The sequence below is a fragment of the Tarenaya hassleriana genome, unplaced genomic scaffold, assembly GCF_000463585.1.
Source record: "Tarenaya hassleriana unplaced genomic scaffold, ASM46358v1 Cleome1, whole genome shotgun sequence".
In the NCBI taxonomy this organism is placed as follows: Eukaryota; Viridiplantae; Streptophyta; class Magnoliopsida; order Brassicales; family Cleomaceae; genus Tarenaya; species Tarenaya hassleriana.
In genome coordinates this window covers 9,272,040-9,286,446 of record NW_010960187.1, presented here as the reverse complement: position 1 = coordinate 9,286,446, position 14,407 = coordinate 9,272,040, and the positions used below count along the sequence as shown (strand labels likewise).

The window sequence follows — 14,407 nt, the reverse complement described above, 5'->3', positions numbered from 1 at the left end:
TTCTGCAGGTCTCTCTCTGCTCTGTCTTTGGTCACTTGGGTTAGTTTTATGCCATTTTCAAGCAAAATGGGACAAATGAGATAAATGGACTGAAGAGAAGTTTATAATATGATGGGACTGGAGGAGAAGCTGTAAAATAATGTAACAAGTTACAGTGTTATCTTTATAAACTATTTTTTAAAATATTAATTAATTAAATAAGCCATGAACTTTGAATTTATTTTTCTGTGATTTTGTCTCACTTCACTTCGGTGCCCACAACAAAAGGGCAAAAAAAAATAACATAATTTTTTCCATTGATGATTTTCTTGTATTTACAAATTAGAGCTTTCAATTTGATAGCTTAGCTATGAATTTTTACTTGGTATTTTCTAAGGTCCTAATACAATTAATCCAATATAATTTTGTTCATTCCAATATGGGAGATTGTTAAATTTCTAGCAAACATATTTTATCAATAATAATATAAATCTTTTTAACTAGATTATGTTTTATTTGCCTATTATATCTATTGGCAATATTACATTGATAAATATCAATGATACTAAGTCAAATAATGTAGTATAAACATTTAGCAATAAATATGATTGTATCTTCTAAAATCATTCTAAAATAGAACCAAAAAAGATTGCATCAAATCTTGTGAAAAATGGTTTCGAAAATTATTACAAATTAATTTTGAAATTAACTAGATAATTATCAAATGATTTAAAAAATCATTAAACCGTCGCTTTAAGTATTACGTATTTGATTGTGCCTTTTGGAACTACATTACATCTTTATAAGATCTTAAACGGCAACAATCCCATAATTATTTGTAATTTTTTTTAACCACGTCGTGTTGGTTTTAAATCAGCGTTTCTATTTGTTTTGCTTTAATAATTTGTTGTTCTATAATAACTATTCACATAAAAGTCTATCTTGTAACTAATCTCACATAAATTTAATTTGTGTAAAAAGTTTGAAATTATTTTTTATTAATATAATCTATATTTTATAAAAAAAAAACAATAAAATGAGGCCGTGGCATCTTGGGATCATAAACAGCTAAGCCAATCATAAGGCATTGAGTGACTTGTAAAGCTTTGTACTTATTTGGGATTTGTGGGACATTGAAACATGGCGAGAATGTGTCTCAGTCATTGCTCATTATTAGTTTCTCGTTTTCTAATTTTTTTCCCCATAATTATTGATTAGTTGTCAACATAATATTGATTAATTATTTCCAGCTAACGTATAACAAGTTGATATAAAATCAAGTTTCCTACAAAAAGGATTTTAGTATTTGTAAGATCCTCACCGTATATAGAGGCAAAGAAATTATACCACCAAAACTATTAGATTAAAAAAGTACAAAATTATTCAAAATTGTATTATAGGTAAATTAAATTTGAATATATATATATATATATATATATATCATTTACTCCTTCAAAACTACACATAAAAGTTTTCAAGATATGACATACATACATAATACATACATACATACATATATACATACATACATACATACACATGCATTCAGAGTCTACAGACATGTATATATATATATATATATATATGTTAATATGTGTGTTTTGCATTGCAAGGGCACACTCAAAAAACTAATAATAATTAAAAAAGATTCCTTACCTAACATCCAATATTTTTATTGCCTCATTGAGAATTCACATGCACCGTTCTGTCTCCTTTTTCATAACTAAGAATATTTTACAAAATCACAGAAATAGACAAAAATCATATATAATTAATGCATTAAATTAACATCACTCCATATGTGTGTGTATATATATATATATATATATATATTATGATGAGGTAATAATTCGGACCATTTGTGGAGAAAGATGATGCTGGAGAACATGTGCTTCCAAGATACATAGATATTTCCTCTTATTATTCTCCTTTTTAAAAAAATCCAAATTTATTTTATATTATGACGTGTGTAATTTGGATATAATGACTAAGTAGTGATTAGAAATGTATCATATTCGCATTAAACTTCAGATGGTTATCAAATGATAAGTTTGTGGATAAATTTTGGTTTAATACAAGAAACTTGGTGATAATAAAACAATCGTATAAATAGTTGTCTTATTTTTTTGACTCTATGAACAACAAATAAATTACATTATTAGGTTTTGGCACCACAAAATGGCAAGAGAAAATTTAATATTGTTCTTATTTAGTGTCAAATCATAAAAAAAAACATAAATATTTGGTTCAAAATTAGAAAAATTGAAATACCATCTCCTTGATAACAAAATCAAGAAATCTCTAAAAGTAATATTTTTTTGGTAAGGTATTAGTGTTTAATAAATGCAGCAAATTAGTTACAAAACATCATCCAAAATCAAGAAATATATGTGGATTCTCCCCTTTACGAGAAAGAAGAGACCATATATTATATATATGATAAGCCCAAAGGTCAAATACCTCGTTTACTAGATTAGAAGCCCAACACTATGAACCCTAAAAAAAATATTTTTCTAAAAATCAATTTTTGACACCTCCCAAAGCTGGGGATTTAGGGTTTCGAGAGTACCTAGGGTTCGAGAGGAAGGGGAAGCAACTGGGGGGAGATGGCGAAGTTCAACGAAGTGCAGAAGAGGAAGAGAGCGGCGAAGGCTGAGAGAAAACGAGCCATTCACGGTGATCCTGCCACGGGAAAATTGAAGCACAAGACTGAGAAACTCTCTATCTCCGGCAAGCGCAAGCAGAAACTCCTCCGAAAATGGCGCAGAGTATGTGATTCCTCTTACATGAACACGACCGAATGTACATAGATACATACATTTCTTCCCCTCTTTCTTAATGCTGTCAATTGTGTGTATATACAGATACACATGGATACTTGTATATGTGGGGGTGTTTTGTTAGGAGTTGGATTTATTTTGATTAAGAGGGTGATTTGGTTTTTAATGCCGCTGTAAATTCTTCATGGGATTCTTATAAAGTATTTCTCGTTGGTCGAGAATAGGAGCAGAAAGAGATGATGGAGAAGGGTCTCGTTACCATGGAAGATGTAGAGATGGCTTCTGCTGAAGGTAAATTCCGCATGAAATGCCAGAGAAGAGTGCATGCTTTTCTCATAATTATCTGCAGTTTGTTCTTTTCTGCAGTCTGATCTGATTATGAATTCAATTATGATGGTATCAGTTATTGGATTATACTCTGCTGTTCTTCTAAGAGAATTGAAATTTGGACCTCTTTTCTTTCATGTAAAAGGAAATTTTATCCCATTTGTCCAATCGTGTAGACTATGTGAAGTGTATATACTGTGTTCTAGTTCAGAGATCTGGTAGAAAGATCGTCTTCTTTCAGAATGATCATGATTCATGGCCCTGTAACGGATTTTTTTTTCTCCCGTCTCTGTTTTCACGTCTAGAAACTTGTTTCTTTTTCGTTTTTGTCGTTGCGTTGTTTGCTTAAAACCATGGAAAGCTGTGGACTATATACAACACCGGGTGCTCATACACTGTCTTAGCATAAAGTAGTATCATTTGATTGAGCACATGAGATTTTCTTGTTCCCGGCATGCACGCGCACACATTCAAGATTCCTTCTTTTTTTCAGCAGTAGCTAATTTTCAGTACTTCTTGTCTGTCCAATGTCTTAGAGGCGATGAATGAATTGTTCCATGAAGCATGTTTCTAGTTTTGCTGTAGACTTGTTTTGTATTATTATTGCACTTCTATGTCTCCTGCTTGTCTGGTTTCAAGAGTATAGACACTCAAAGCCTGATCTCATACTATTGGTATTGGATACAGCATCTGATGATGTAGGGACATCTGAAGACGCCAAGAAAAACCCGAAAAAGTTTAGCGTAAAGAAAAGCTTGAAGCTCAGGAAATTAAACCGCAAAGGTGAAGCCTTGAACTTTGAGTGAATAGTCCCGTGATTGCCAAACCCGGTATCACATTTTGTTCCTTACTTAATTTGTCTACTCGATCTATATGCTTGAAAAGTAACATAAACTCCCCCGAAAACACAGGTAAAAAGAAGAAAGGATCTAAGACTGTTTCGGAAGGATCTGAAGATCTCATGTTGGAATGAAGTTAGTACATCCGCACCCTTTTGATGATCACTACGTGTAATACAAGTCGGGTGATGTATCTCTCTTTTTCTTTTCCACCATAGATGTCGTGTCTCTAAGGTCTGTAATATACTGATACATGAATGAAGGAAGGGTTGGAAATCGTCGTTCTGTTTTTTGTTTCCGAGTTTTCGGGCTGTCAGAATTCCATAGTTGAAAGGATCCCGAGGGCCGGAATGCACCGTTACTGATGTGATTTCTATGTACTATGGAAATGGGGAATATGAAAGTGTATTCTTGGACTCGGTCACCGACTCACGTAAAGCTTGTAACTCGTTTACGACTAGGAAGTGACTCGTTACAGGCGAAATTCCTCCAAAATTAACCACACCTAATTAATTTATTTTAAAAAAAGAAAGCATAAAAAGAAATTTGGTCTTTCTATTTCAAACCATTCAAATTAGGGTGTAAAATGGGCGGATCGGACCCGGGAAAATACTATTTGGCTTTTGAGAAAGCCAAAGTGTACTATATGTGATTAGAAACCGCGGCTATACGTCGCGTCTTTGATGATTCGGATATTTTGAGCTCGGTGAGGACATTTTTGGATTTTTTTTTAATTTGAAATTTAAAATCTAACAATCCGATTTTAATTTGATTTTTATATTACTTTAATTCGACTCGTTATTTTTTTACTCAAAATTATTTAATTATAAAATAAATATTTTATTTCATTTTTAAAAATTTATCTGGAATTAAAATTATATAACCAAATATTACTCGATTTAAATATAATATATACTTACGCTGATATTTATAATCTTGTGGCGATGATTGATCCATACAACATTATTACATTAAAAAAAACTGAACCATTAAAAAAAAATTCGTAATATTCCAAGTGTATGTACCATGTACGGTTCTTTGTTTTGTCTCCCTGTTTTTGTTCATCGTTTTGTCTTCGTGTGTAAATGAGTGGTTTGTACATAAAATTTCAAAAATCTTTCCAGAAAAAAAAAAAGCTTTAAAATATATTGCTTCAACAATACAACAAAAGTAAATCTGGTCCCTTGGAGTGAAAGGAACATGCATAATATATAAATTTATATATTGACTAGAGGTGGATAAAATTCCACGATTTTCAGATATATATATACATATTCGATTTTTAATTTGTAAATTAAGGTTTTTTACATAATTTGAAATTGGAATTTAGATTTCGTAATTGTATTATCCAATATAATTATACAAATATCTTATTCTGTGATTGAGATGGCCAAATGCCAACTTTGCATCAAAACAATATGCAGAAACTGAAAAACCATCTCATATTAACCTTCATTACCAATCTATATTGCATCAGTTTCATCCATTCATTTTACATCAAACCCGAAAGAGATTGGAAAAAAAAAACAGAGGAAAGGATAAAAACAAAGAGATTCAAACAGAACATTCTCTTGATCTCTTGGCCATCCGAGAAAGCTTCCATGGCGGATCTTGCTCTTTCACACCAAGGAGAATACAAACCGGTTCAGGGTTCTGAAAAAACCAAACCTCACTAAAGCCGGTTTGCTCCCGGACCAGACTCATCTTTCACCAAAAGTGCAAATATAACAAACACAAAAGAGACATGACCGACTTTACCACTACGCAGACTGTACAAGAGCTGATGTTATATTCTCTTAGGGACAACCAACTGAACCGAACTGATCTGTCTCATCTCCAGGCAGTGACCAATGTCTTCTCACCGGCACGTTTTGGCGGAAGAGGAAGTGGCAGATTCGGGTTTCGGTCAGATGTAGCTGGTTCTTTGTCAGTGGGTTGAGACAATGGTTTTGGAGTGTATGTGAAGTTAAGATCCTTGTTGGCTGCGAGGGCAACGAGCTCTTTCTCCTCTAAGCCTTTGGTCGGGCCGAGGCTGCACCTGTCCGGGCTGTGCTTCGCTAACGCATCTTTGAACTTTTTTATCTGAGAGAGGTGCATCGATAGATATACGAGTAAGAAACTGAAATCAAAAGCTTTGCAGTAAGAAGAAAGGGATGAACCATCAATCAGTGACAGCGGTACTGAAATCGAAGATAGATTCTTTCTCATTCTCAATTTGCCAAAACTGTAATGGATACTCAATGGGATGGATACAAACCGTTGCATTGGTACAGCTAAAGCTGCAAAGACGGCCGTGAGCCCCTCTGTAGAACCGGAAGAAAGGAAGAACGTGGACGCCGAGGCTATAACACATCGACTTGTGCTCCTCGTAATTCACCTGAAGAAATTGCACATCAGGATTCATCTTGGCCAGCTGACATATCTGCAAGTACCAACAAAAACCCACATTCATATCCAAGCCGAAATACAATGATCAAAAAGTTATATTTTCGCTGTTTCAAGATCGAATCCGGGCTTCCAAATACGCCACAGGAGATTCATAAAGAAAAACCCACATTCAGAAACACTATCCAAGCTGGAATACAATGATCAAAAGGTTATCTTTCCGCTGTTTCAAGATCGAATCAGAGGCTTCCGAATATGCCATGCCACAGGAGATTCATAAGAAAAAACAAGTCCAATAATACATGAATGAACCAAGAACAAGGCACAAGCTCATCAAGGATCACAACGTTAGATGGAAATTCAATGATACCTTGGGATGAAGAGCCTTGCAGCCACCGCAACCGGGTGAGGAGAAATCGACCACAACGAGTTTATCTCCGGAACTACAGAGCGAGTCTACGAGGTCTTGTGCAGATGTGATCTCTCTCATGTTTGGCTGAAGACCCTTCTCCCACCATTTTTGCACGCTCCCAATTCTCAAAGCAGTCTACACAATAATTCAAAATATCACCAAAACAAAACCCTAAATTCATCGCATCACTTGTTCATCATACGAATCTGAACATGAGTGGTTACGAAGGATAATAACATTTGACTGTGGATTTGAATCCCAAAATGGAAATCATACCAAATATTTCCAAAAAATAAAACTATGAATTGGTTTTTTTATGATCTTGTAATCAGATCTCTTAATCTCCATTTCTAATTTTGTCCAAAAGAAGGGAAAACGAAAACAATCTCCTTTCTAAACCAAGACAAAAAAAAACACAGACAAAGAAAATAAAAAAAATTAAGATAAAGAGAAAACTCGCTACCTGTGCTTTAATGGAAGCTTGAAAGCTTCGTCTGAAGCTCTCGATCCTACCATCTCCCAAAACGACCCGTTTTCCATGGAAGTCGCTTCTTAAAGGCCTCTGGTTCTTCAGTTTCAGACATGAAAAACTCTTCTTACCAAAGCTTACTGGTGAATCAGAGACTTCATTCGCATGGTGATTCCGACAAGCCCCTAGGAATATGCTCGTTCTGCAAATCACCTCCGCCATTTCTTTTCTACCCAGAGAAAATTATAAACCCAGAGGACAGACAAAAACACGATTTTACCAATCACCAGAAGAACAATCGAAATCTCTCAGACGGAATTTTCTCAGAAGAGATTCTCTCGGCGAACTCTGAAATCTCCGGCGAAGTTTGTTTCTGCTTTCTTTCTTCAAGGCGCAGTTTCAATTTCCTTTTATTTCAATTTAAATTGCTTTTTTCACCACGAAACGATACGGACCGTTGGATCTGGATTGGAATTTTACATATCTAACGGTTGATAGAGGTGGTGAGTTGTGGCAGTAAGAGGAAAAAATGGTAATGGATAAGGTTCTCGTGGATATTAATGATGTGAAAATTTCTGGATTATCGGAACTGATTTGTTTAAAAATATTGAATTAAATTATTTTTCACTATAGCTATTAAATTGAAATGTATCTATTACTCACTTAATTTCTGATTTTCTTCGTTTAATGCCAAGATGTACATTTTCTTTTGATTACAGTGAATACTTAGATTTGCGTGAAAATTAATCAAATTGACACCATTTATTATATAAAATTTATTATAATTTGATTTTTATTCATGAATATATAATTTGGTTTAATCACATTGTGGATATATACTGGCCACAACTAAAAGATATGGATAGCATTAATTTTCGTAATTTGGAAAATTAATTATTTGTCAAAATTTCGAAAAATATTATGGCAGGAATTGATTATGTGCTGTTTGATTTACAACCGTCGATTTTGTTGACATGATCAACGGCTTTAGATAATCTATACCATAAGAGGAGATATGAAATGTGCTTCGGATAAAAGAGACCGAGTCTGCCCGAACAACCGCCACGTGGACACACTTGTCGTAACAAATGCTCGGAAGCTAAAATTTCACCACAAAAAAAAAAATTGAAAGAGGTATTAAAATTCACAACGTTTTTAAATAATTCGAAAAGTTATCAATAAAAGGCGAAATTTAAAAAGATGTGATTAAACATGACTTTTAAAAAATAAATTAAAACCCAGACGAGTATATACATGTGTTGGAAAATAGCAATTTTGAAAATATTATATCTTTAATAATTAACATTTTCTGATTTATTAGAATCATAGATTTTTAACCACAATCATTAAACTATAAAAACGATTGGATGGGTAGACACTCCTGATTTAATATTTGGGATTTTATTTTTAAAATTTTGAGATAAACTTAAACAAATCCTAAAATTTATTAATTTCTAAACAATCTAGACTAACAATTAGTAATTTTAAAATTATGAACCATACATTTATATATATAAAAAATACGGTGGCCATGTGAATAAAAATTAAACAAATAATTTCACTCCTTTGATACAAAAATATTGTTTTTAACTGACTGGATTTTGATATTACAATTAGTATAAAAAAATTTCTATGTGTGAACACGTTCAGAATAAATAAGGTAATGTTATCGGTCGATTATAGTCTTTTATTTGTTATAATGGATGGATAGCATTATAAAAAATAGTCTACAATTATATAACATCCATTGGATTGTAGTCTTTATATATATATATATATAATGGGTAACATTATATTTATACGACATCATTGTAAAATTAATCTCCAGATATTAATATAGAAATTTGTAGTGATTAAGCAATTAACAGATGGATCGGTTTGCGTTAGACAGAAGATTTGAATTACTTGACTTACATGACATTGTTCAAGGAAACGATTATATGTGATAATATTATTTTGAAGTCGCTGTCGGTCCTATTCCATCATAATTTTATTTAGTTTAATTATTGTGTTTTATTTATTTAGTATCGTTGAAAATAATGTTGGGAAGACATTTTCTGCACAAAAGTAGGGAATGAATCACGAGACTTGTTAGCTGGTTCCATTGATTTCCTCCTTCACGTACACATGTCTTGCTTTATTATAGTTCTACGAGGGGGTGGGTACTTCGGTTCGGTTTCTCGAGATCGAAACGTATCGAATCGAAAATTTCGATATTTTTTTTCCGAACCGAATCATTCAAAATTCTCTCGAACGGTATGTTTTTTATAGAATCGAATTTTCCTAAACCAAAACCAACCGAATCAAACTTTATAAAATTCTCGAAAAACCGAAATTTTCTTTAAAAGAATCTATTTTTTTTTGATAAAAATCGAAAACGAAACCGAACCAAACCAAATAATATACAATAATAATTTGGTACAAATTTTAGAATACGGAATAAACCGTTCCCGAACCGAACCGTTAAAATTCTGAACCGATTCCCGAAACGCTCATCCCTAATTACTTTTACGATAAAAAATATTCTTGTTTTGCTTGCTTTAGGATACACATTTCGATTCTAGATATTACGTGAAATTTAATAGAATTAAATTAAATAATACATAATTATGAGGATAAACATTTCAGCAAAATCTTATATATTCTATTGACGAAGTTTTTTTTTTTGGGTTGATCTATTGACGAAGTTGAATAACCGCGTTCTTAATTTGGAGGAGACTTTGTACCAAAAAAAATGAAGAGATGAACTTGAATCCTACACACACACACACATATATATATATACATATATATATATATATATATATATATATATATATGATTCATGAATGTAGCCAAAACCCTTATCAATATAACTATAGGCTATAGCTAGAAACGTACCCTAGCTAATCTCAATCAACAGGCCCATATATTCCCCAAAAGATCTGCAAAATCTTCATAAGATTCGCCAGTCTCAACGGACACATTCTTATGCCCCGAAAACACATCCACACTAACTCCCGATTGTGTCGACGACGACGACGGCATTTGCTCCATTTTCGGACCATTCAACAATGGAACACCGACTTCGTTAGGGTTTTGGTAACTTAGGGTTAGAGGGTTTTGGTCCATCAAGTAGGGTATGAAGCATTGGTTCGTGGCGGCGGTGATTTGTGCCGGATGCAGGGATGGTGCGGCGGAGGTGTACTTGAACTCCGGCGGATCTCCGGCGTAGAAACTCCGACCGGGTCGGTCCGATGGACTCGGGTCAATGAGAGGAGGGAGAGATGAGAATTCGAAGAGAGAGTCGATATTATCATGAAAGGAACTCAACTTTTGTTCACCGAATGGGCTCTTCTTTGCTGAAGCAAGAGGCTTGTGATAAATCCTACATACAACCCATTCGTCCTGAAAATATAATTCAATATTAATATTAGAGTTTGATTTACAACTTTATAGTTATTTTTATTTATTGATAATAATAGTTACCAACTTGTACAAGATTCTAACCTTCTCTAACACACAACGTTATGATTTTTGACACCTACGTGAAAGAAACTCTTAACCAAACACGAAAGAAACGCCGGGAAAGCAGTGAAAATGCATGTGCATATATGTAAACACATATATATGTATATACATATATAAAAGGCAAAGCTTTTACCAAGAAAAAACTCAAAATCTTTTTTGTTTGGCATCTGTTTATCCACAGTCCACTTAACTTTTAGATAAATCTGAGGATACATATTTATATATATTATATATTGCGAAACAATTAAATGAAAAACAAAAATAATCCTTATAAAACATGATGATTTCAGGCCCAAAAGACTGCAAATTTTGTTATCATAACGTAAAGAAATATGTAACAATCCAAAAACGCATACAAGTGATTAATAATGATGAAGAAGATATATATATATATATATAGAGTAGTGATAGTGATATGGTACCTTTGAGAAAAGATTAGGGTTTGGGAAAGGAAGATTGCCTTGGAGACGAAACTCATGCATGACCCAATTGGTCTTCTGTCCTCTAGGGGCTCTTCCTTTGTGGAAGACGAGGGTCTTCTTCATTCCGACAAGAAGGCCTTTGCCTCTAAAGATCTCCTTGTCTTTCCCCGTCGCCTTCCAGTAACCTGACTCCGTCGCACGATTCGTTCTCATCCCTGTCGGGTACTTCCTGTCCTTCTTGCAGAAGAAGTACCACTCTTTCTCCCCCATCTTCGCTTTCTCTACAATTCCATATGCATGCCAAACATGAGAAAGAAATTTGTTGGGGAGAGATGCAAGAAGAAGAAGAATATATATATATATATATATATATATATGTATGTGTGTATATATATCTATATACACTAACCGTGAAGATCCCAAGGCTCGCACTTGTTGAGATCAGCTTCGCCGATTGCGATGGCTGAGAATTCTTTGTCCATCACCTTCTCTGTCAGATAATAAGTTATGATCTCTTCGTCCGTTGGATGAAACCTAAATCCCGGCGGCAACTCAACCAGTTCTTCCCCTTTGTCGCTGCTCTCTAAATCCTCCATTTCCACAAAACCCTAATTAAATTCCGCTTGGAAAGATTCGGTTTTTATGAGCCTTCTTGCTGAGTTTCAAAGGAACAAGACAAACCCAGATCTTAAATTTGTTGGAATGAATCGCTTGGAGAAGCTCAAGAAAACGAGAAACAAGTGTGTGTATATATATATGTATGTATATAATATGTGGGTGTTTGTAGACCAAGAATCAATCAATTAAAAAAAACCAGAGATTAGCGGTAGAAAAAGTGTGAAAGAAGAAGAAAATGCTGCTTAAATAAAGGAGTTTCTTCGAGGGGAAAAAGACTCTTACGCGGAAAATTCCGTGGGCTCCAAGTTAACTGCTTGAGTTGTCGAAGAAGCCACAGAGAAATAATTCAGCAATTGATCTTCTTATTATTTTTTCTAAAAAAGTTTATTTATTTTTCTTATTGGGTGTATTGCTCCAAAACGATTGCTCAAAAATGAAAAAGAGCCCATAGATATTAAATAAAAAATAAAGTTGGATATTTGATTCAACAAAATAATAATTAAATCTGATATATTGTTTCCAGAGAGTATTTTGTTTCATTTATAAAATATTATAATTAATAAGAGATTGGTATGGCTGTGAATCTTAATGATTAAAAATAAATCATTGTTTTTTGCTGGAAAATCGGAGGATTTTTGGGGCGTGGGTCCATCTGGAATTTTCAGATTCTTTATATATTTTAATTCGTTTATTGCTTTTTTGTAGAAATTATTTATTGCTTTAGTAACAAAGATTTTGTTGACACGTAAAAGACCGCTGGATCAAACATGAAATAGACATTGAGATTATGCAAAATATCCAAAATACCTTCTTTATACTACCTATCTTTCTCCGGTTAGTGATTTTGTGAGCAGATATGATAGTCACATTGATTACATTTTTTATGATTTTATCAAATGATTAGTGTGATATGTAAGGTGTAATCATGGTAATTTGATGTAATAATCATAAATTTAACATTATGGCAAATGTAACCATTATGTGACTATACATGAATTCTGATAATAAGGTTACAATTGGAGAAGAGTATGTGCAGAAATAGTTTAAGTAAAAAGAGGGTATGTGGGATAATGTCTCTGTTGATTAATAAATACTTTTTAATTTTATTTATTTTTTTAAACAGTAAATATTCTTTTTGTAATAATAGATCGGTAGAGAAATTTAAAAAAAAATATTGTTCTAAACACGCTCTGTCAAATATCATCTTCCATATAGAGATCGGATATCACACTTCATTTTCCTACGAATGGTATCTCTTATTGTAATTTTAAATTTAATCTCAATTTGATTAAAAAAAACAATATATTACTATCTTATGTATACGTATATTTGAGATTTTAATTGATAAATTAAAAAAAATATATATATATATATGAGATTCAAAATGTATTAGTTTTAAGTATATTTATATATACAAGTACCTTTAAATATTTCAACTAAGTATAAATCAAAATAAATTTTAACATTTATAAAATATTTAATATCTCACCATTTCAATTCAAATTAAACTTTTTAAATGAATATCAAATAATGGAAATAAAAAAATAGAATTTAAACTTTATTCTGTAAAATTTAAAATTCATAACAAAACAAAAGAAGTTACTTCATAAATCAAAAAACTATTTTAAAATTATATATTTCCAATTTAAATTCAACTAACACACGAAAATTCCATGAAAAATATATAACGAAATTCTATGTTAGTTCTAGATAAATTAAATGTCATCGTTAACGTGTGGGTCCAATATTTTTGAGCAATGAGGACTTAAAAAAAAATAGTTTGACTTTTGCATCCACAAAATTTAACCGGCGAAGGGAGCGAATGGGCCCCGCGTTCCGATTGTGACATAACTCTTACGTCATCATTAATGGTGGGACCATAATTCGCCACGTGTACCACAACTCAGACCGACGTGTCTGAGAAGATCAACATTTACGGATCATTCCAAGTAAATGAATATAAAATAAAGAAATGACATCTTAATTATTGTGTGAGATAATTACTAATTACCAACGATAAGGAAATCACATTTTGGTTCATTATTTAAAATTAAATCGAAAAGAGTTGAATAATATATAATAGGAAGCATATTTTAATGTAGATATGTATTGAATATATTTTTTCTAAAATTGAAATTAAATAGATTTAGACCTACTTAATATCGAAGTTAATTTAAAAAAAATTGAATAGAAACTAAATTATTTTAAAGACTACGTGGTTTGTTAGCAGAAAACTGATATTCATATGTTAGCAGAAGTAACTATAAAAAACATTCGAGTTTTGGAATGAAATAAATTATATAAATAACAATTTTGATTGGAGATTTTTGGAAATAACAATCTACATATATAAAACCATTTAATTAGCAGATTTAATCTAAACTAATTCAAAATGCAATTTGACCTTCATTGTATTATATTTAGCATCCATCTTCTAAGCATAAACATGACATTTTTTAAAATTATAATATATATTTGACATATAAAAATACAATTAGAACCTGAAAAAATAAAGAAAACACATATTTGACTGTTTCTCGGGTAGAGACAGCTTGGATGGAATTAAGACAGATTGGATTTTCCAAAAGCTCAAGGCATTGTCATGTGATCACTGATCAGATTTTGTGGATAATCTTTTTTTTTATGTAATAATATATAATCATTTT

General features: G+C 32.3%; 3 protein-coding genes across 4 annotated transcripts; 1 reads left to right on the top strand and 2 right to left on the bottom strand.

Annotated features, from left to right (window-relative positions):
* The first annotated feature begins 2,467 nt into the window (after positions 1 to 2,467).
* Positions 2,468 to 4,221, top strand: LOC104821194. 2 transcript variants are annotated; one of them, XM_010552001.2, is made up of 4 exons: positions 2,468 to 2,747; positions 2,984 to 3,050; positions 3,774 to 3,916; positions 3,998 to 4,221. In XM_010552001.2, exons 1-3 carry the CDS (start codon positions 2,586 to 2,588, stop codon positions 3,890 to 3,892), a joined length of 348 nt encoding a protein of 115 aa, XP_010550303.1. In that variant the 5' UTR covers positions 2,468 to 2,585; the 3' UTR covers positions 3,893 to 3,916; positions 3,998 to 4,221. The 2 variants fall into 2 exon arrangements, with proteins under 2 accessions (XP_010550303.1, XP_010550297.1); XM_010551995.2 differs by having other exon boundaries at positions 2,472 to 2,747; positions 3,774 to 3,869.
* Positions 4,222 to 5,350: 1,129 nt separating this feature from the next.
* On the bottom strand, positions 5,351 to 7,586 carry LOC104821187 (thioredoxin-like 1-1, chloroplastic). The gene is made up of 4 exons (XM_010551990.1): positions 7,186 to 7,586; positions 6,681 to 6,857; positions 6,183 to 6,347; positions 5,351 to 6,007 (listed from the first exon to the last, which is right to left on the bottom strand). Exons 1-4 carry the CDS (start codon positions 7,411 to 7,413, stop codon positions 5,756 to 5,758), a joined length of 822 nt encoding a protein of 273 aa, XP_010550292.1. The 5' UTR covers positions 7,414 to 7,586; the 3' UTR covers positions 5,351 to 5,755.
* A 2,257-nt stretch (positions 7,587 to 9,843) lies between these two features.
* Positions 9,844 to 11,969, bottom strand: LOC104821180 (NAC domain-containing protein 92-like). Its single transcript, XM_010551984.1, has 3 exons — positions 11,533 to 11,969; positions 11,124 to 11,404; positions 9,844 to 10,578 (listed from the first exon to the last, which is right to left on the bottom strand). The coding sequence occupies exons 1-3, from the start codon at positions 11,717 to 11,719 to the stop codon at positions 10,087 to 10,089; spliced, it is 960 nt and encodes a 319-aa protein (XP_010550286.1). The 5' UTR covers positions 11,720 to 11,969; the 3' UTR covers positions 9,844 to 10,086.
* Between the last annotated feature and the right edge of the window lie 2,438 nt (positions 11,970 to 14,407).